This window comes from Elephas maximus, chromosome 8 (assembly GCF_024166365.1).
Source record: "Elephas maximus indicus isolate mEleMax1 chromosome 8, mEleMax1 primary haplotype, whole genome shotgun sequence".
Lineage (NCBI taxonomy): Eukaryota > Metazoa > Chordata > Mammalia > Proboscidea > Elephantidae > Elephas > Elephas maximus.
The window spans coordinates 37,390,058-37,413,719 of record NC_064826.1 but is presented as its reverse complement, the minus strand read 5'-3'; the positions used below and the strand labels follow the sequence as shown (position 1 = coordinate 37,413,719).

Here is a 23,662-nt window from a genome sequence, read left to right as displayed (position 1 = left end):
ACAAACACCAGAAGAGAAACTAAATAACTGGGAGCTTCTAAATATCAAACACTTATGCTCATCAAAAGACTTCACCAAAAGAGTAAAAAGACATCCTACAGACTGGGAAGAATTTTTTGGCTATGACAAATCCAATCAGCATCTAATCTCTAAAATCTACAAGATACTGCAAAACCTCAACAACAAAAAGACAACCGAATTAAAAAAATGGGCAAAGGATATGAACAGGCACTTCACCAAAGGAGACATTCAGGTGACTTACAGATACATGTGGAAATGCTCATGATCATTAGCCATTAGAGAAATGCAAATCAAAACGACAGTGAGATACCATCTCACCCCAGCAAGGCTAGCATTAATCCAAAAAACACAAAATAATGAATGTTGGAGAGGTTGTGGAGAGACTGGAATATTTATACACTGCTGGTGGGAATGTAAAATGGTACAACCACTTTGGAAATCGATTTGGCGCTTCCTTAAAAAGTTAGAAATAGAAGAGCCGTACAATCCAGCAATCCCACTCCTTAGACTATATCCTAGGGAAGTAGGAGCCGTCACACAAACATTTACACCCATGTTCATTGCAGCACTATTCACAATAGCAAAAACATGGAAACAACCTAGGTGCCCATCAATGGATGAATGGATAAACAAATTACGGTATATTCACGCAGTAGAATACTACACAGTGATAAAGACAATGAATCTGCGAAACATCTCATAACATGAATCTGGAAGACATTATGCTGAGTGAAATTACTCAGTCACAAAAGGACAAATATTGTATGAGACCACTATTAAAAGAGCTCAAGAAAAGGTTTAAATACAGAGGAAAACATGCTTTGATGGTTATGAGGGTAGGGAGGGAAGTAGAGGGGTATTCACTAACTAGATAAAAAAAAAAAATAGATAGTAGACAAGAATTCTCTTAGGTAAAGGGAAGGACAACACACAATACAGGGAATGTTAGCACAGCTGGACTAAACCAAAAGCTAAGAAGGTTCCTGAATACAGCCAAATACTTCGAGGGACAGAGTAGCACGGACAGGGGTCTAGGGACCATGGTTTCAGGGGACATCTAGGTCAACTGGCAAAGTTTTTTAAGAAAATATCCTACATCCCACTTTGATGAGTGGTGTCTGGGGTCTTAAAAGCTAGCAAGCAGCCATCTAAGATGCATCAATTGGTCCCAGCCCTGGAGGAAAGGAGAATGAAGAACATCAAAGACACAAGGAAAATATGAGCCCAAGAGACAGAAAGGGCCACATAAACCAGACTCTCCATCAGCCTGAGACCAGAAGAACTAGATGATACTCAGCTACCAACCAATGACCACCCTGACAGGGAACACAACATAGAGTCCCTGATGAAGCAGGAGAAAAGTGTGGTATAGAACTAAAATTCTAGTAAAAGACCAGACTTAATGGTCTGACTGCAACTGGAGGGACCCCAGAAGACATGGCCCCCAGACTCTCTGTTAGCCCAAAACAAACCATTCCCAAAGCCAACTCTTCAGACAAAGATTAGACTGGACTATCATACGGAAAATGATACTTGTGAAGAGTGTGCTTCATAGTTCAAGTAGATACATGAAACTAAATGGGCAGCTCCTATCCAGAGGTGAGATGAGAAGGCAAAGGGGTAGAGGAGCTGGTTGAATGGACACAGGAAATGCAGGGTGGAAAGGAAGAGTGTGCTGTTATAGGGAGTGCAACTAGGGTCACAAAACAAAGTGTATATAAAGTTTTTGTATGAGAAACTAGAGCTGTAAACTTTCACTTAAAGGAGAATAAAAAAAAAAATGGCTTTCTGTGCATGCTTCAATTCATGTTTAGGTTTCCTGATTGCTTTCTAAGGCCTGTGACCCTGTATCCAAGTGATAGAGTCAAGAAAATGATAAAGATAGTAAAAAAAAAAAAAACCCAATAATCACAAAAACCATGTTTAGGGAAGATTATTTGATTACATTTGCCATTTTTCTAGTTTCATCCTCTAATCAGGTGGAAGCAGGTATCTGTATTACATCATTATTGCATCATTACAACCCTTAGCCCACCTCTGTACACTGCTTGCACCGAGGTTTGGCAGGTGCTTTGGCATGAGGGTCAACTTGTTTTTGAGGGTCAGTACGAGAACAGCCCCGTGTTATTTGGTCAGTTTATTATAAGTATATTGCCCATGACATCACATAGTGTGCTTTTATGAACCTCCTGTCCAAGAGAGCCAAATTTGGGGCCCACCTCCAGTTTTTATACTACATTGTTTTATAGCAGCCTGAAGCAGTTACTAGAGCATAAGGTGAATGTGTAAATAAAATGATCCCAAATACCTCAGAGATAATCCTTGTTTCTGGAAATAGAAGGCAGGAGTAACAGGAGATTCTGCTGCCTTCCTGTGGGACCTTTGGGCCGGTGCTATAAAAAGCTTTAGAAGGGAGATTTGTTGTGATCTGTATTGGAGGAGCACTGTGGGGCTCATAGACTGAATTTCTAGCAGGTTCCTGTGTGCTGCTGCCTTTGGGCGAGGTTGGGAAGGAACCTTAGGAGTGTGCTGCTGCTTCTCATAGCCACTCATCTACCCATTTATCCATTTAACCAGGAAACTATTGTAAGCTATTTTTTGTCAACATCCAAGAAATGTTTTTTGATGTCTGTGGTTAATAAAATCATTAAAATCAGCTTTAGCTTTACTTTCTCATGGTAACCCAGGCTATATCTATTATATTTGTCATTCTAAGCATCAGTTTTTACTTTCCTGTGTACAAATTCTTACCTTAATCTACATTTTCTATATTGTTCTTTCCTAAATTGGCTGATTTATATAATTTCAGCCTAACTCACATTTTCATTTTCTGTGTGTAAGTCAATCCCCTATGACTATGTTGAGTGCCATCTGCTAATTTTGCTATTTCATTAATGTTTCCTTTGCTTTCAACTTATGAATAAAGATGAAAGACTATGCACTGACCCCTTTGCTACCATCCTTGACATTTTATACCAGTTAGACAAACATACAGCTTATTATCATGACTCTGCCTGGTACATAAGCTGGTCTTGTATTCTTACAACTGTGATTTTTATCCAAGCCTATTTGTAATGAAAATTTTACCTGATTTCATCAGCTGCTTTGAGAAGTTCAGATATATAACATCTGTGACATTCTCTTCATCCCTCTATTCTGTAAAGCCATGTGTAAAACCTAGTATATCTGCCTGGCATGAGATTTTTTTTTTTTTTTTTTTAAATAAAACCACAAAGCTGATGGGCTTTCGATTTGCACTCTTACCTTTGTGGTTTTTGTATGGATTGTCTCCTAATATTAGTTATTATTTTTGTTTTTGGTCATAAGTGACTTCCAACATATGCTACAACTAATCCTACCAGATGTCAACCTTTATGAAGGAAGGAAGCAATTGAGGGAGGGGCGAAGGAAGGAGGAAAGAAGGAATAAGAAAGAGAGTAGAGAAAAATACATTTTTCTTGATTGCCCACTCTGTTTCTTCCTCACTGTCTTAATTATCTAGTGCTGCTATAACAGATACACAAGTGGATGGCTTTGACAAAGAAATTTATTATCTCACAGCCTAGGAGGCTAGAAGTCTGAACTCAAGGTGAAAGCTCCAGGGGAAGGCTTTCTCTCTCCGTCAGTTCTGGGGAAAGGTCCTTGACATTGATCTTCCCCAGTCAAGAACCTTCTCAGTGCAGGGACCCCAGGTGCAAAGGATGAGATATTCTCCTGGCTCCTGTTTCCTGGTGGTGTGAGGTCGTCTTGTCTTTCTGCTCACTTCTCTCTTCTATATCTCAAAAAAGATTGGCTTAAGACACAATCTAATCTTGTAGATTGAGTCCTGCCTCATTAACATGTTGTTGTTAGGCGTCGTCGAGTGGGTTCCAATTTATAGCAACCCTATGTACAACAGATAAAACACTGGTCCTACCCCAGCCTCACAATCGTTGTTAGGCTTAAGCCCATTGTTGCAGTCACTGTGTCAGTCCATCTCATTGAGGGTCTTCCTCTTCTTCACTAACCCTGTACTTTACCAAGCATGATGTCCTTCTCCAAGGACTGATCCCTCCAAGGACTTATCCCTCCTGATAGTCTCGCTATCCTTCTAAGGAGCATTCTAGTTGTACTTCTTCCGAGACAGATTTGTGTGTTCTTTTGGCAGTCTATGGTATATTCAGTATCCTTCACCAACACTGCAATTCAGAGGCATCAGTTCTTCTTTGGTCTTCCTTATTCATCATCCAGCTTCCACATGCATATGAGGTGATTAAAAACACCATGGCTTGGGTCTGGTGCACCTTAGTCTTCAAGGTGACATCTTTGCTTTTCAACACTTTAAAGCAGTCTTTTATAGCACATTTGCCCAGTGCAATACATCTTTTGATTTCTTGAGTGCTGCTTCCATGGGTGTCAATTGTGGATCCAAAGTAAAATGAAATCCTGGACAACTTCCTTTTCTTATCCTAGGAGTCCCTGGGTGGTGCATTTACAGAGAGCCATCTTTATGATTTGTGGAGTGTTTCAAAGGTAGTTTAGAGGTCACCTGATTCATCTCCTTCATTTTATTTAAAAAAAACTAAGTCCTAGAGAAGTGGTTTGCTAAAGGCATCACTAAGAAAAAATAAATAAATAAAAACACGTTGGGAATATAGATCTCCCGAGCCTGTTGTTTTTTCCTCTCATCACAGAAAATTTGAACCAAGCCTTGAAGGGTAAGGGCAGAGAATGCCAATAGGCAAAAATGGGGAAGAAGGGGAACAATTACTCCAGGCAATTGCGTGGCTTAAGAAATCATATAACTGAGTACTGTTATTGAGAATAACAGTACACAAATAAGTAAATTTTAGTGTATGTTCTTTCATTTCCATATAACATAGGGTTTATATTGGGAAGCAGTTTGAGAGGGGTTTTTACAAATCTAGATTTGAACCAAGTGTGGAGCATTGTGAATGCCAAGCTAAGGATTATGGGCTTTATTCGGTAGAAAATAGGGAGCCACTCAGTGTTACTTAAGGCTTTGTTAAGCGCTAGTTCTGTTTATTTCACTTCCAGATATAACCATTACATATTTATAGAGTGATTTTTTAAAGGTCCATTTACAAATTTTGTCTTTCATCACTCTGGGTGTGTATCAGATAAACATACTTTTAAGGTACATGTAACAGGAAGTCTTTCCCGTAAATCTATGCATCTGGTAACACTAGATCCAAATCACAGAAAACTCGGAAAAAAGAGACAAAGCATCCCTAGGAGGTGAAAATAATAACCATGAGCCCACCCAAGGAAGAGAATGGGTACCAAACACCCTTAATTCACTTTATAGAATTTGATTATCTGTTTTTCCTTAGCTGGGTTTTGGGAGTGTCTGTAGTTTTGTTCTAGGTTAAGGGGAAGAACAGGAGGCCCCACAGAGGATAGCAGATGGAAAGGAGGTGTAGATGGCAGAGCCAGTTGCTGAGGACAGAAGTAGATCACTAATAGTGATGAAAAGCTTCAGTGAGTAAGAGAAGAGTAAACACAGGTGGCCGTAAAAGAGAGAGAAAAGCAAACCAGAAGAGCACAATAGTTTAGAGTCATTCGTAGGGGCAAAGAGATATATTTGCATTACAGTAAAATATCATAATATTTGTTCATAGCAAGGACCCTACATCATATCTTGAATTTGGAACGCTGAGAAACTTGAGAGAAGTCTTGGAAGCAACTGGGGTAAAACAATTAACCCTTTAAATGCCAAGTTAAAGTTTCTATGATCTAGAAAATCTACTTACCCAGAATGCTTCTTACTCTGATTAAAGTCAGGAATAAGATATAATTATATTTGCATATATTATCTGTCCTGTTTTTTCAGTGTGTTTTATATCCCCAAATGCTGAGAGGCTCATCCATATGTTAGAAAGAAAAAGTGGTATCAGACTCATCTCAGTGAAGCTTTTGTGTGGGTATTCTGTTAGACAGACTTTAACACCACCCTGCCTGTCCAGGCCTTTATTCCCTGGATTCTGTACTTGCTTGTTCACTAAATAGAAAGGGCTTTGTTATACGCTGTGAATCTAAAGTAAAAGGCAAATGTAGTAAAGTGAAAATAGTACCATCTTTGACAGCAAGTAATGTGCCGCTGACCTATAGGATAGAACTGAACAGCCAACCAAACCCTCCTCCACCATAAAGCTTCTGCTGACTTCTTTCTCCATATTCTAACTGCACTCGCTTGGTATAGGCTCCAACTATACCAAGATGCTTACAGCTCCGTCAAAAGTACCAGGTGTTTTACCAGGCTGTATGCCTTTGTTTATCCTGCTTCAGTTATAGTGGATAAAAGTAATGTGAAAGATAGTTTAAATGAAAAATTGATCAGAACTTGATTACAAATGAAACTGAGAATTTGAGAAAGGAGCAAATCAAAGATCCCACCCCAACAAGTTTTTGTTTTTCGAAGAGGTTGATGGCAGACCACTGACAAAAGACAGGAATGTCTGAAAGGATAGGGAAGGGTAGTCAGACCCAATGCACTTTGAGTTTCCTACATGTCTGTGGAGTGTTCTGTAAACGTTTAAACATACAGACTTTGAGTTTTGATACAAGAATAAGAATGAAGAGAGAAATTTGAAATCTTGTCAGCTCTCATATACACTCTACAGGTTTCCGCCCCAGTTTCCTCCCATCCAGACTGTGCCATTTTTCATTAGTTAACTGTGCACTTATTAAGGATAATATCAAAAATCTGTTTCTGCTTAACAGAAAGAAATTCTGGAACAACAACAGCAAGAAAGAAATGATACCAATTTTTATGGCATTTGTATGTTTTGCAATATGGAATGCTTCGGTAACAGGTTTGCCTTTTACTTATCTTTAAATATTACTGTCTTTCATTTGAAAGTTCATCAATACGTCCGAAACTGTTAGTTATATAAATTAAGATGTCTCTGGACCCTTTTATATATCAACAGGACTTTATTTTTTCATGTGCTTTTCTATATAACCAAACCAAACCCATTGCCACAGAATCAATTCCGACTCATAGCAACCCTATAGGACAGAGTAGAACTGCCCCCATAGGGTTTCCAGCAGCAGCTGGTGGACTTGAACTGCTGACCTTTTGGTTAGCAGCCGAACTCTTAACCACTGTGCCACCACGGCTCCATGCATATATGGAGAATAAATTTTAAAGGCTTATGTGTGTGTGCATAGTAAAATATATATAACTAAAAATGTGCCATTTTAAGTTTACAATTCAGTGATATTAATTACGTTTACTTTGTTATGCAACCATCACCACTCTCCATTTGCAAATGTTTTTCATCTCCTCAAAGAAAAACTAATAAAAAAAACTATTGCCATCAAGTCAATTCCAACTCATAGTGATCCTATAGGACAGAGTAGAACTGCCCCATAGGGTTTCCAAAGAGTGGCTGGTAGATTTGAACTGCTGACCTCTTGGTTAACAGCCTGAGCTCTTAACCACTGTACCACCAGGGCTCTGTAAAGAGAAACTCAGTACTTCTTAAATAATAACTCCCCATTTTCCCTTCTATCTGGCTGCTGGTAACCACTAATAAACTTTTGATGGTCTGCATTTGTCTACTCTTTCAGTATTTCATGTAAGTGGGGTCATACAGAATTTGTTCTTTTGTGTCTGATAACAAACTAATGTTGTATAATAAAAAACTTATAATAGTTTTACACAAATGCTGTTCCTAGCCTGATTTGTTCTTAGATGATTTATAAATAATGCTAATTGCTCAAATGCCTTCCTAGGTCTGTACTTTTGAACCACATGGCCAGAGAACATGCTTTTAACATTGGATTGCCAGACAACATCGTAAACTGCAATGAATTTCTATATACATTGCAAAAAAAGCTTGACAAGTAGGTACTATTTTATGAAACAACAGTCTGGGGCTGTTTTAATCTTGGACTTTGTTGTGAATTTTTAAAAATGAATTTAATACTGAGCAGTAATTAAAGAAGTGGAACTTACTCATTTGTCATGTTGGAAGAGTTCACATTTTGTGTGACAATTCTTATTTTGTCTAGATCATATTCCCTTTTAGTGCTTCTAAATGTTTTAAATAGAATATGTCATGTATACCAAAAAACTTAACATATCATACAAAGTATATCAAAATAAGCCAGCCTAAGAAATAGAATATTATTAATTCCTTTAAATCTTCCCATGTAAGAGCTCCTTCCTTATTAGCATCCCCCCAGAAACCACTATTCTTAAATTTGGATTCCTTTACTCTTTACTGTTGTTTTTGTACATATGTAGTGAAATAAGTATATTGTCAAATTGTTATATGTTACTCAACTTTATGTGAGATAAAGCATACTGCATCATGAGGGTTAGCATACCGTCAGAAGAACATACCTGCATTTTCATTTTTAAAAAGATAATTAGTAAAGCACAAAATGATTTTTGAATATTAGCTATCTTGGTCAGTTTTAAATAAAAAGCCAAGTTGACCAACTTAGCCAACTACAAAATAAACCACAATATGTCAAACTACAAAGCAAATGAATGAATGAAGTGGCGGGGGCAGAGGGGCTTCTGACAAGGATGTTATAGAGTGTTGTCTACTTTGATGGGTGATTATACTACCCTTTTAATGCCTCTTCCCATTTGAAGATTCTGTGTGACCTAACATTAATAAGTATAAAAATAATAATAAAGGGCCATTGCAGCAAGCATCTGAGTGACATGTTCAGTCTGTCAGTGTCTGTATTTCTTTTAGCTTGCAGTGTTTGTACTGTGAGAAGACCTTCAGGGACAAAAATACACTTAAAGATCATATGAGAAAAAAACAGCATCGTAAGATCAATCCTAAGAACAGAGAATATGACCGATTTTATGTCATCAATTATTTGGTAAGCCTTTCCCGTCATGATTTAAAGTCTGATTGCAGTACTGCAAACAAAATCTTTCTAAGGGCCAACAAATATTTGAGCAAGCAGTTAGTACAAAGGTCATAATGTAATTGAGGGGTACTTTTGAGCAGTGATTAGCTTCAAAATGGTTTTTACAAAGCATAATTGTTGATTTGTGATATGTTTATATAGAAAAATGCCCTATCTCTAGAATCCACAGTGATTTTAACCAAAAAAAGAAAAACATGAAGCACTTGGGTCTTTACCCTCCTTTTCCCTCCTCCCATTTATTGTATTTATCTGTTAACTTATGACCAGAGAATTATATTCTATTTTAAAAACATGTGTTAAACACTGTATATGCTAGGTGGTATGCTAGAGAATTAAAAAAACAATGTCTTCAATCTTCTCTCTTCTTCCCAGTAAAAATTCACCCCTCCTCCCCATTTAAAAAGAAAAACAAAAAAATTCTCTGTCATCAGCTTGGACCAGCCTGTTTTTATGGGAAGTTTCAGGGAAACCACGGCATCTTACTATACAAGGCAATTTTATTTGTTTGGCTAGTAGCACAGACTAACTGGTTTACCATGCCAAGGTTTTTAAATGCACTGAAGAATGTCCTTGCCCAGAAACCTCAACAGCATTTGCCAGCTTCCATAGACTACAGTTCCTTTTGTTTAAGAAGAGGTATGTTTTTTTATTCAGTCAGAAGCAAATGTCACTAGAGGAGGCCTTGGGAAATATGGGAGGGGAGTGTTGATTGACACAATACCTGGGGAGTGCTTCTACTACTCATGTAAAGAGAAGGGTTAAATTATTCTCTAGTGGGATTGGAACAAAGATTGGAAGTGCTGTTTCTAACTGGCTCTTTTTTTAAGCAAATAAAAATTGATTTTTTTTCCCCTTCTTGATTTGAGTGAATTAAAATCTAAACTCATTGGCCACAGAAGGCTAATTGAATATAATCAGACTTTTTACCTATTAGAGAGAAACAAGCATATCTTGAACTATGTTGGAAATCTCTGCTCTAGGGTCTGTTTTTTCCTGTTCTGATCCTTATAGTGTTAAAATGAAATTCCCTTTGAGAAGCAAATTTAGCATGTTTGAAGACTGACTCTGAGAGATTGCCATAGTTGCTACAAATGTTTTACAACGCTCTAAAGGCAAACGCACCCTTTGAGTCCTTCAGTCTTCTCTTGAAATCACTCAAGTCACAGCACTTTCTAGAATAAACGCTGCTTCAGGGCCCAACCCAATCCAGTAGGGAGTGGGCTTCAGTGTTAACTTGCTAAGAAATTGTCAGCTCCTACAGAAAGCTATGGAAGACATGTCACAGGGATTCTTCCTTCTGAGGCTCTTCTAAACTAATATTCAAGAGCTTGGGACTAGCAGAATATCGTATAGCTGGAGGTATTTACCTTTTAGAGGAGACTTCAAAGGGACTGCTCACTCACATTCTGCTGGCACTTTTAGAAAAGTATGATGCTTCATTCCCTGGGCATCATGTAGTGTGACTTGTCAAATGTGAAATCACCTGCTCAGGCTGGCTGTCTCTAGACAAGCATGTTGGCTGATGCTGCCCATGGAGTGCCCAGTTTTGATGCAGCATGAATCATGGCTTAGAGAAGTGCTTCAGGAGAATGTGAAAACTTTAATAACAGGAAATGAAAATTAAATGACAACTTTAGGATAATATTGATAAAAGTAATTAAAAAAGGAAAAATGGCAGCTGTTTGAGTATTTACTCTGTGCCTGGCATTATTCTAGGAAATCATATCTTTTAAATCATTTAATCTTAACTACATCCCTATGACACAGGTATTATCATTAATTATCCTTATTCTGTAGATTGTCAGACTAAGGCACAGAGAGGTTAAGTAAGCTTCTCAAGGTCACATAGCTAGGGCAAGTTACTTAACCTCCCTGTGCATCAATTTCCTTCATTCTTCTTTAATGGAGATAATACTAATATCTACTTCTTATACTTTTAAGTTAGGTTTTTTAGTCAAGTAATGATGTTGAATTCATACTGACCTATTCACCCTAGAGTGCCTATTCCCTTTGTGACAAACTAGAAAATGAGCCAAAGTCAAAGTGAAGCTGACTTTAATCAGCTCTTTGGGGACTCTAACCCACATTAGCCACTTAGCCCTGTATGCTTTCCCACTGAGGCAAATAGCTGAGAACAATAACAATGATTAAAAAAAAAAAAAACACTAAGAAAGTATTATGATGCCTTAAACCCCAAAACCAAACCGATTGCCATTGAGTCAAATCTGAGTCATAGCGACCCTATAGGACAGAGTAGAACTGCCCCGTAGAGTTTACAGGGAGTGCCTGGTGGATTCAAACTGCTGACCTTTTGGTTAGCAGCTGTAGCACTTAACCACTACACCACGAGGGTTTTCAGTGATGCCGTAGCATCATAGGAATGATGTAAACACTTTTGAAAAGGATTGAAGAAGCTAATAAACTATCTACAGATGTATAAATGTCATAAACTAGGCAGGTGCCTATCAGCTTTAGTAACATACTAGGAATGCTTAAAGAAGAGTGTTGTATAATATTATATGTTGTTGTTTTTGTGTGTCGCTGAGTCAATTCTGACTCATAGTGACCCTATAGGACAGAATAGAATTGCCCCATAGGGTTTCTTAGGCTAAAATATTTACTGGAGTACACTGCCAGGTCTTTTCTTCCATGGAACAGCTTGTGGGTAACTGACCACCGACCTTTTGGTTAGCAGCCAAGCGCTTAACCATTGCACTGCCAGGCCTTCTTTAATAATATGTAACCAAAAAAAACCCATTGCTGTCGAGTCAATTCTGACTTAGCAACCCTATATGACAGGGTAGGACTGCCCCATGGGATTTTCAAGGCAGTAATGTTTACGGAAGCAGACTGCCACTTCTTTTTCCTGAGGAGCAACTGGTGGATTCCAACTGCCGACCTTTCAGTTAGCAGCCAAGCAATTTAACCACTGTGCCACCAGGGCTACTAATAATATGTAAACGAATCTGTAAAAGACTGTCCCAGATAATGACAGTGCGTAGAGAAAAACGAGGATCACAGGTTTCTCAGCATCGTTTGTTTTATTTTGGATCCCTTTAATGAAGAATATTTAACATGAAGAAATCATTAATATGAAGAATAAATTCTTCTAAAATTGTACTTTAGCAATGAATAGAGAGATATTCACTGCTTCTCCTCTGAGGAAAAAGGCTGACATGCGTGTGGGCAAAAGGAGGAAGAATTGTTGTATTAGTGCTCACTGTGTCTATATCCATTTCTCACAACTGCCTCTCTCCAGGACCAATTTCATTGGCTTTATACATTCTACAAACATTTGAGTGCCTTGTAGTTACCAGATGCTGGAACAGAAAGAAAGACATTATAGACAGGGTGGCTGAATCGAGTCACTGCTCTCAAAGAGTTCGAAGCTTGGTATAGGAGACAGACATGTAAGCACATTTGTTTCAACACCTTGTAACGGTGTGCATGAAGTTAATGTTTTGACTTCTTCTGTAGCACATACATGCAGCATTTGGTCACTAACCCACAGAGTTCCTTACCTCCACCAAACACATAGAGTATCTCCAGACCAGAGGTGATAGAAGAGGCATCCAGGATACTTTTGGCAAGATGCACTCTCGTAGTCTTAAAAGGTGGGAGATCAGCAGGGAAAGGAGGCTGTTTTTGGCTCTCCTTGGAGCTCAGCAAATTGACAGATTCCTTTTTCCTTCTTAGGCGAGATAATTTCCATTTTTATTAACTCATACCAGTTTCCAAATATTAATGCACTTGCAAATGTACTAAAGGTCCTTTGCATAGTCTAGATTGCCTACTTCAAGCTCTTGTTTTATTTTCTCATAAACCAAAAGCCTCAGACGATAAGAGGAGCATGATTAGGGCACAAGGTGCCAGACACTTTTGTCTTCAGATACCCCTGCCTCAGAGGGCAACTCACATCATTATCAAGGCTTCAGCTGCATATCCCTAAGGTGCCCACATTTCAAACTCTGAGTTCCTCTAACCAAAAACAAAACCAAACTTACTGCCATGAAGTCAATGCAGACCCATAGCGACCCTACAGGACCTGGTAGTACTGCTTCTTAGGGTTCCCAAGGCTGTAATCTTTACGGAAGCAGACTGCCACATCTTTCTCCCGCAGAGCAGCTGATGGGTTTGAATCACGAACCTTTCAGTTAGCAGCTTAACCACTATGCTGCCAGGGCTAAGGAAAATTGCTTTTGCAGTGGTTTTATCATTCTTTTGTTTAATTTTTTTTAATCGTAAAATATACAAAGCCATTTATAATGATAGTAGGCTCTTGAACTATTTTTTTCATAGTTTTGTTATAGTTTCAAAGAAATAATTTATTTACCTTTAAAACACTTTTCTTTCTCTGTTCCTAATGGGTTGTGTGTGTGTGTGTGTAAGCACACGTCAAGTGTGTGTGCATTGAGGATGGAGAGGTGCTAGATGAAAAGGAGCTTTTTTTTTTCCCTGTGTTTTTTTCCACCCTCTGATCAAAAACCATCTGATGCAGGGGCTTGAGGGGGTGTTCTGAACATCTTTACTGACATGCCTTCCAAACTTTGTTTTTCTTGCATTCTTTGCTTTCCTGACATAATTCATTAGCAGGCACAGTGTCTTAATTGGAGAGTTTGGTGCTTTCTTGTTTTTCACTTTGGTTCTTGTTCTTGTAATAAGTCATGTATTTGACTGAACCAAAGCAGTGCAGTCTGGGAAAGTCTGGGTCATTGTCACATGCCAATTGCTTGCTTCCTAATAAATACATTATTATATGATTCCTAATACACAGATTTCCATTTTCCCCTCACGGGGTAAATGGTTAATGCTGTATAGCCTGGATAAATCCTTACACATTGTATGGACTACTGAAGAAGTTGTGAAATAATGCTTTGAGTTTGGAAGTTTGGCAATAAAAGATAATTTTTGTCACTTTTGCCTCCAAGCATTTATTGGCAAATATTGCCTGTATAGTTGAGAATGGAAATACCATAGATGGCCCATCCCTGAGTAATAGAGCAATAAAGGCATGACCTTAAGTCTAAGTCCAGAGAGACCAAGGAAGACATTAATACCTGAGGGATTTAATTCACCACCAAAAATTCTAACAAGGATCCTGTTGACACTGTTGAGGCCATTCTTGGTATCCTGTAATAAGGTTCAAATGCCTCATAACAACGCTCAGAAGTATGTTATAGAGTCCAAATTAACTATCTGTAATGACGCTATGGTAGATCTCTGCATGTCTGAGTTCATGCATCATTTAGCTGATAGATAATGACAGCTTCAAAACCTCTCATTAAGTTGATGAATGATGGATTTTCTTTTTCCCCCTAAATGATAATCGCACCAGTAGTTCTTTGTTTTTAGCTAAATGAATACCTTTATTTGAGGGGAAGAAAAAAAGTCCAAAATTACGAGTGAATTATAGTTGTGTTTTTCCAAAAGGGTGATATTGAACAAGAATAGCATGCTGAAGCTTATAAGCTACTAGGCTGGGCTTGACCCTCCTAACCATATTTTAGCTGCTTGAAAAAATGTCCAGTAATGTTCCCACATCCCCCTTTAGTACCACTATCTGCTTTTGCCTGGGTCACAGTGGGAAGGCTGGGTAGAGAAAGAAGGGGCAAAAAAGTAAAGAAGAAATGACTCAGCAGAGATAAGACAAATGGTTGGAGCAAAGGAAGTCATTCCTACCCATCATTCTATAAGGTTTTGCTGAAGCTATGATAGGCTTGGCAGATGCAGCCCTAAAAGGGTAGGACTTCTCTATGCACTATAAGGGGTAAAAGCAATTTGGATAGGTATTCAAATACCTAATATTGCATTGTACCATGGGCTTTGTATACAGTAACTAACTCATTGGTCACCTTACAAAAACCTTTTGAGGCAGGGTCTGAATTTGTCTCAAAGTTTAGATTTTCTCAGTTACAATTGAATTCAACAAATACTAGTACCCACTGCGTGCCAAGCATTGGAAATGGAACAGGCCAGACCCTCATGGACTGAATTCTAGTAGAGGAGACAGATGGCAAATCATAAGACAAGTGGGTCTATAAAATGGTTTCAGGTAGTGAATAGTGCTTTGAAGAAAACTAAAATGTCATAGAGAAATAAAAAGTGACTTCAAAAAGGGACGTGATTTTGCACAGAGGAGTCAGAAAAAGACTGAGGTGATTACCTTTTAGCAGAGACCAGGAGGCCTGAGCCACGCAAATAGGCAGGGAACAGTGTTTCAGGCCAAGGATGCAACAAGTGCAAAGGTGCCTAGGTGGGCGCGAGCGTGATGTGTTCAAGGTACAGCAAAAAGACCAGTCTGGCTGGAGCAAGTCAATCAAAGGAAAAAGGTGGTAGGAAATAGGGATGGAGAGGAAACCAGGGACAGAGCATGGAGGCCTTATAAACTACGGTAAGGACCCTGAATTTTGTTCTAAGTGGCGGGAAGCCATGGGAGGGTTTATACAAACAGAGAAGTGTCCTCTGGAAAGACCACTGTGGACTGAAGAGGATACTGCTGCTTCTCCAAAAGAAAAACATTATGAAAGCATTTTAGGATATATCCTTCTTTATCACTGAAATAAAATGTTTAATATATCCTACTTCTATAGTTTCAAAACCCTTTGAAGGGGGAGTTTTCTTTTTTTTTAGAGTTGTGTGTCTGTTTTCCCCTCTCTTCTCCTTCCCCCCCTAAAAAAAAAAATCTCTGTAATCTCTCTGTCCTTCCTCCAAAGGAACTTGGAAAATCTTGGGAAGAAGTTCAGTTGGAAGATGATCGGGAGTTGCTAGACCATCAAGACGAGTAAGACTTGTTATTACTACTAATTAATTACAGTGTTTTCCAGCGTAGAAAAACAGCTCTTTAGTTTGATTTAAAATTGTCTTTGGAGAATGTTACCTGAAGACGCAGAATAAAAAGACAAAACCCTTTTTTCTCTGAGACATACGTCCTTTGATGTTATGTGGCAAAACCTTGCATTCAAAATAGCTTTGAAATAGTAATCACTAAAGCAAATGTTGTTCCAACGAATATTTTGCTACTAAAGCTGTTTATTAATTGAACACGTAGATAACATATAATTCTGAGAAAAATACAATTCAAAGTGCGTCGTTTACTCAGTTGGTCCCCAAATCTTGAAGTATACGATCTTTGAACACTCCTTGTTGCTTGCTGTTGGAATAGAGAATGTAACGGAATTGGAATTAACCTTGTTCTATGTTCATCCCACTGATGACTAACTTAAAGCATTCACAGCTTCTGTGCCTGAAATTATAAGCTTGAGAAGTAGTCCTTTTCAACCTAAAAGGATTTCCTATTATTCATCCTCTTTTTGTTCAAAGCTGTGTGGCCTTTTTTCTCTCCCAGGATTTTGAATTAATGTTATTTTATTGAAGTGTAAAGCCCAAAGTTGGAGAGTTGCCATTTGCTAACTTTCTTTGATGCATAGAGAGTCAGGCAGTGAGTCCTCCAGAATAAAAACATTTCTTTCCCATTAGGGCATACTAGTTAGAATGCTCAATGGATGGATGTTGGCCTTTTAAAAACACAAAAGTAATGTAATGACCTGGAACAGATATACTGCTGACTCCCTCCTGGATGAATAGGGTTAAGGAAAATATTCCCCATTTTTTAATAGGAAAGCTTAGGTGTGAATTGGGTTAGGTCAATCCTCAAAGTCATAGCAGCCATAATTTCTGAAGTTGCCATGAGAAGTTCTCCCTTGTTTAGGTTTGAATGGGTAGTTTCTTGGCTCCACATCTCTTCACTCGGCAGTATCTGAGAAGATAAACGCAAGGAAGAGGAAAAGTGGTAAAAGGGATCCTCTATGCGTTTGGAGTTCTCTATATACTACCAGATTTAACACTCGGCCCATTTAACATGGCCAGTATTTCCCTCATGAAAGATGTATGGTTTGCCTTTTGAAAATACACCATCTGTCATGCAGAAACACACTGCCAGCATCGTGCCTCACAGCGTGTGCACTCGGTGGTTGTGGCTAATGAGAGCGAGCATCACATCCCTCAATAACGTCTCCTTTGCAAATTAAACCTAGTTGTCTCCGAAAGTGATCGCACTGATTCTGTAGCGAAGTAACTGCTCAGAAGAGAGGCAAATATAAGAAAATGGAACAGCACCTGTTTGCTGTTTATATTAATTTCATGGTGCTGCTTTGAATTTCAAAAGCTATATCAGAAAGTCATAATATGATGTGACAGTCTTTACAAAACTGTCAGAGGTGAATGGGATTGGCGGTGGTTCCTAGGGAAGAGTCGCTGTGTCGTACACTTTCTTAATGAAGGGACCTCCATATCTTCTGTTTTCTTTTCAACACAGTGACTGGTCTGATTGGGAAGAAATCCCTGTCTCTGCTGTCTGCCTATTTTGTGACAAGCAAGCAGAAACAGTCGAGAAATTGTATGTCCACATGGAGGTGAGATAATTTTATTCACTTGAAATTTGTTTTGTTCTGACAGGGGAAAGCTGATGCTTATTGCAACCTAGTCTACTTTTATACCTTTAATTTCTCAAACATTACCCCATTCATCAAAGTGCTATCGGCAAGACAGAAAAGATAAGCCAGGAGAACCAGGTCTCAGGGCAGTTTAGTTAGTGCAGTTGACTAGAGCTGGGTGAGCTGTTGTTTTGAGATTTCATAGACCGCTGATTCATTCTCACCTTTGAGATACTTACAGGCTAGTTCTAGCTCAGGAAGTGGTGTCTGCAACCATGATTAATAGTACCCATGATATTATTTTGTGCAGATATGGGCAAGTTCTGAGTCCTTTTCCAGTGTTTCCTGTGCTGGTGAGTCATGAGAGCAGGAGGGAAGGGAGGTAGCTGCCATTTACAAAGGTCCTGTGGAAACAGAGGCCCCTTGGGGGTACATGGGAGAGGGACCTGGATGTAGTCTTGCAGCTACTTCGCATACAAGGATTGGAGGGAAGAAATTTGGGGGCATTCATAATCTGTACTTCCCTGTCTGGGTGCCATCTTGTGTTATAATGAAGCTTGATGCTAGATGTTCAAAGCCTTTTTTTACCTCAGTATATCTGAGAGAGGTGACACATTCCCTACACCTCTGATCAATTGGACAGTGTGGGTGGGAAAGGGGAACATCAAATAATTCGCCACAGTATTGCAGCTTGGAGGTAGAGGGCTGATTATAATAGAAAAATATTGCCAGATGATTCTAATATTCCCTTCCACCACCTCTGCGTTAATGGAGCTTGCTCTCCATTACTCCAGCCTCCTACTGAACCACTGTTCTTACACAGCCAAAGAAGGACCTAGAAGATGTTAGAAAGGCCAAAGGCATTTTCCTTTATGAAATAGAGTCAGTTTCTCTGTCACAAGGTACCACTAATACGTGTGTACAGTTCCTGTGTTTAAATTCATAATATCCTGATGATCTTTGAGTTGAAAGGAGTCTTCGCACACCTGCCCTGTGCAGAGATTCCCTCTGCAGCATCCTTGACAGGGGTTCTCACCCTCTGCTCAGTCACTGTCGGTGATAACATTCCCTGGAATCCCTAGTTACCTTCCTGCATATGGGGCTGCACTAGGTGCCACACACACTTAGACGGTCTTTGTCCTCCGTGAGCGTGTAACTTACAACAACACTTAGAGAGACGGGTGATTGCAGCAATGGAACAAGCAGGATAAATAAAAGTCTCTGCATCGTGAAAATCCTAAGCAGTGTAATGGGAAGATGTGAGTGAAGGAGAAACTTGCAGATAAGCAGTGTGCTTGACAGCAGCAAGTAAAAAGCAGGATCTATAAAAATGTGTATCTGCATGTGGAATAAAGGCCCAGTATCCAGAAATCTAGCCCAGATGTACACTACGGTACAGCCACATCTTACCTAGAGACTGAGGACACTTTCTGTCAAACTGTAGAATACAAACATAGTAAATTGTGAAATCTGTAGCTCTGAGCTGCGAATAATTAAATGTGTAACTGATTGGCATGACTTGTTTGGTCTGTGCTTAAAGAAGCAGTTGGCTGTGGGAGAAAACAGAATTAGAACACTTCAAAAGCAGAAGATGATGAACTCAGCCCGAGTTTCAGAAATGCTCAAAGTCCTGTGAATAAGCTGTCTGTTTATAACTTCAGCACGAAAGATTAAATAATTCATATGCTTACAGATGTATTCGTTCCCTTTTTTAGGATGCACATGAGTTTGATCTCCTCAAAATAAAGTCAGAACTTGGTGAGTTGGCTTCAGAAGTTGTTTTCCATGATGGTGCACGTTTTGTGTACAATACTGCCAATGATGCGGATGACGCGTGTGTGCAGTGGTCGTGACTGGAGAGTGCACAGCCAGCGTCTCTGTGCAGATGCATTTACAGAGCTCTCTTTTCCGCAGCAGTGATTCTCAACTATTTTGAACTGGGATATTCAAATACGGTTTTTAATTTCACACAGTTTTCTTCCTCTTACCTACATATATGAGTACTTCAAATAAAATGTAAGTTAATGCATACATTACCTATCACATAGAAGACGGGGGCTAGTAGAAAGAGCATGGATTTTGGAGTCAGACTGGAGTTCATATTTCAACTCCAGCACTTACTGGCTCTGTGACCTTGGGCCTCAAGTTGGAAAAATGTTATGGGGAGTGAATAATGTATATAAAACACTTACTGCACTGCCTGGCAGTGCACCTAGCATGGTTTGTGATAGATGTACCCTATTGTGTCCTTCTCAGTATCGCTGTGATAGAAGAATTAGGTGTGTTAAGATATAAAATACTGACTTACTGATGGATCCAAGACAGTAAAAAGCTCACTTCCCACAGCTCAGCTCAGTGACTACTTTCCTAGACTCTTAAATGTGTTACTTTACTGCTTTTATGGACACATATCCACGTTGTATTAGCTTCCTAGTCAAGAACATGAAATCTGGAGCAAACAGCCTGGTGTCAAACCCTGGCTCCACTGCTTACTAGCTATGCAACCTTGTACAGTTTCCTAATACAGGTTTTGTGAGGATTGCATGTATTAGCTGTTGTCGTTAGGTGCCATCGAGTCAGTTCCAACTCACAGCGGCCCTGTGTACAACAGAACAAAACACTGCCCAGTCCTGTGCCATCCTCATGATTGTTGTTATGCTTGAGCCCATTGTTGCAGCCACTGTGTCAGCCTGTCTCATTTAGGGTCTTCCTCTTTTTTGCTGACCCTCAACTTTAGCAAGCATGATGTTCTTTTCCAGGGACTAATATAAAGTAATCAGGACAGTGCCTAGCATGTAAGCCCTCTATGAGTATTGGCTGTTATTATTTTGTGTCTTTTATTTTACTGTATAATTGGAGTGCCTCTTCGGGTTGGGGATCCCTGGTGGCTCAGTGATTAAGAGCTCGGCTGCTAACCAAAAAACGGTTGGCATTTTGAATCCGCTAGCCACTCCTTGGAAACGCTATTCTGTCCTGTAGGGCTGCTATGAGTTGGAATCGACTCAGTGGTAATGGATCTAGTTTTGGTTTTTCTTGAAGTTGGGTAATAAAGCTGAGTGGCTCTTTTAAAAAATTATAACAGTGCAGAAATGAGCCTGACCAGTTGGGCTAATGATTCTGTATACTGTCATTTTTAGGATTAAATTTCTATCAGCAAGTGAAACTGGTCAACTTCATTCGGAGAGAGGTTCACCAGTGTAGGTGTTACAGCTGTCATGAGAAGTTTAAATCCAAAGTAGACTTAAGGACTCATATGGAGGAAACTAAACACATTTCGCTGCTTCCTGAAAGACAGACATGGGATCAACTGCAGTAAGTTCTGCTCAACCAGGTGTCCACTTCCTTTCCCCACCTCCCTTGTTTCATCCCTTTGTTTAGTTTCTTTAAATGTTTAAAAAAAAAAAAATTTTTTTTAAAGGAAAATATGTTTGTTAAAGTAATCCTCATCTTACAAATGAGACCAACTATTTCAGAATTTTTAGAAAGAGATGTAGAAGTAGATATAGGTCTTATATCTTACTAGGTGTGTCATTTTGTGAACAGTATTTTGTGTATCTGTCCATATCCATCACGTCTATTGCATCATTTTTAATGGTTGCCAAGTATCCCGTTGTATGGTATACGCTAATTTGTTAGATATTTAGATTGTTTCCTATTTTTTGTTGTCGTAGATAAGAAAAAATGGAATCCACATCCCTACATTTTTGCATATTTGTCTCATTTAGATAAATTTCTGGAAATAATATTACTGTATCAAAGGTATGTACACTCTTAGGGCTTTTGGTATGTATTTTGCATCTTGGCACCTTAAGAACATTAAGTAGTTGGTACCCCTGAGGTACAGTCAGCCTCCAGGGTAGCCTTTTCCAGCCCGGTCAGTCTACACTGGTTCTCACATCTCCCTGGGACAACCTCAGTTGAGGGGACTTCTGAGAGGCTTTGGGTTTTTGGTTGCCCTGTGGTTCCTCTGTTCTCAGGGAATGTTGAACCAAGTCCTAAAACTCTAGCCCAATGCCAAGCGACTGGTGGGCTCAAACCGCCAACCTTTTGGTTAGCAGCTGAGCGCTTAATCACTGTGCCACCAGGGCTCCTTTTCTCTGTTATAGCCATTGCAAAATGCTGTCGAAATTATTGGCAAGGAAACTTAGCAAAATTACAGATAGATAGATATAGATATTATATAGTAACGCTACCTAGAAATTCCCTGGATAATGTATTAGTTTTGTTATTCAGTGTATCTGTGGTTGTTTCAGGTATTATTTTCCAACCTATGAAAATGATACTCTTCTGTGTACACTGTCGGACAGTGAAAGTGACCTGACAGCTCAGGAACAAAATGAAAATATTCCCGTCATCAGCGAAGATACATCTAAACTGCATGCTTTAAAACAAAGCAGCATTTTGAACCAGTTGCTACTGCAGGAGTGTGTGAAAAACTAGAAGAAACTGCTACAGAAGCAATTTTGAGTGTTGCCTCCTATGAGACAAACACAAAAGCATAGTTTAAATTTGAACATCAGCAAAGGATTAATCCTTGGTGAAATAAGCTTTTTTTTTTTTTTAAGTTTTCAGAAAATAAAGTAGAAAAATGAGGACATTTTGTATGTTGGCTATAAAGTTCTATTGTGTGATCATTTTAAATGATCTTTCATTAATTCATACTCATCTGTGATAAGGAGGATATGGAAATCACAAATGAGTGACATGTTCACATTATTTATAAAGCTACTTACTATCAGCCAGTAGCTGTCTTCTCCCCACAAGCCTTCTTCACCCAGTAAGTCATGAACGTTGACAGAAGTGTGCTTTCTGTACTGTATTTGCTAAGCTGTACAGAAAGTGACCAAAAGAGGAGCCACAGGAGAAAGGAAAAAATGATCAAAGACCTGGTAATGCACAAATTGAATACTATTTTGTAGTAATAGAGAGCTGCCTATATCATTATTACAGACGTTTGTCTAGAGTTGCAGAACTCCCTAAAAATGGGCATCAAGCCGAGTAACTTCACCTTCCCCTACAGTGGGGTAAAGACCGTTTGACCAATCTGGAGTTTGCTACTGTCAGATAAAGTCATTTTTGTCTGAGTCAGAAATCTGTTCTGCCCATGCCTTCTCCATACAAAGTGTCTTATTATCAACATTCGTTAAACTGAAGGCCCCCAGGCCATTTTGTTTCATGTATTTTTGTCCCTGAGTCCACTACTACATTGATGCATAATACACGTTGGTTTAAGAGTGACAGGGTGAATGTATTCAGTATGGTTTGAAGTTAACTTTTGGTGTTTCCTGGACTTCTGTTCTAATCGTGTGTGTTAGCGTGAGAAATCTAAAGTTAATTGAACAGAAAGCAGAATACTTGCCCAGATACTGGGAGCCTTATGATTTACATTATAATAGGAAAAGCCTGCCTGTCTCAATTACTACAATACTCACATGGAATCTGGTGTGGAGTATAATTTTGCCTTTAGTGTTTATATTTGTTTAAATACCAGTATTTCGAGTAGTGCTGAAGATTAAACCCCCATCCTCACTAAATGTTGCATCATTTTAAATTACTTAATACAGAAAAAATGATCTTTTTTGAAAGTATTCTGTCAGTCTGTGTTCATGGGATTATATTCTTATACAGTTTTCACATTTGTAATATTCTCAATCTTTGATTTCCTGCCTCGCAACTGAAATCTACAATGCCTGAATCCAAAATGGGTCTCCAGAGCCTTGCAAATGAGAATGGGCTGTAAGAACCTGTACAAAACAGCCTCACATATCTACCAAAACTCCCCAGAATGCAAGCTGCTGAATTTGCTTTTGAACTTTTCAAGCCTACTTTAATCTGGTATAGCAAGAAAGATCGAGGCAGGATTGCCTTTTAGCCACAGCTGGGTGGAAGAAAATCTATGCTGCAGTTAGACCTGTACATGGGTACTTTTTATTATGGAAATATGTAACATTCACAAAAGTAGACTAGAATAATGAACCCCCATGTTCTCATCACCAACTTCAAAAATTTTCATCATTCTGCCATTTTTATTCTATCAACCTTCCCTGCCACACACATACCTTTATTTTTCATGGAATACTCAACAACAAATCCCAGACATTGTGTAATTTTGTCTTTAAATACTTAGGTATGTATCTCTAACAGGTAACTACCATTTTTTAAAACATAAACACAATACCTAACAAAATTAACAATAACTTCTTAATGTCATCTGTTCTTAATATTCCCTAGTTGTGTCAAAAATATTAAAATATTACCAGTTGCGGGACAAATGTGCCTCCTGCTAAGATGCACTTCGGAGGACAAAA

General features: G+C 38.9%; 1 protein-coding gene across 2 annotated transcripts in view; it reads left to right on the top strand.

Moving 5' to 3' along the window:
- ZNF277 (zinc finger protein 277) overlaps positions 1–23,063 on the top strand; it is a 118,798-nt gene extending 95,735 nt beyond the window's left edge. For both annotated transcript variants that reach the window (XM_049893617.1, XM_049893618.1), the window contains exons 5-12: positions 6,745–6,836; positions 7,762–7,872; positions 8,739–8,871; positions 15,636–15,703; positions 17,237–17,333; positions 19,070–19,112; positions 20,492–20,666; positions 21,608–23,063. In XM_049893617.1, coding sequence (XP_049749574.1) covers positions 6,745–6,836; positions 7,762–7,872; positions 8,739–8,871; positions 15,636–15,703; positions 17,237–17,333; positions 19,070–19,112; positions 20,492–20,666; positions 21,608–21,794 — 906 coding nt within the window. In that variant the 3' untranslated portion in view covers positions 21,795–23,063. The remainder of the gene's footprint in view (positions 1–6,744; positions 6,837–7,761; positions 7,873–8,738; positions 8,872–15,635; positions 15,704–17,236; positions 17,334–19,069; positions 19,113–20,491; positions 20,667–21,607) is intronic.
- The last annotated feature ends 599 nt before the right edge of the window (positions 23,064–23,662 follow it).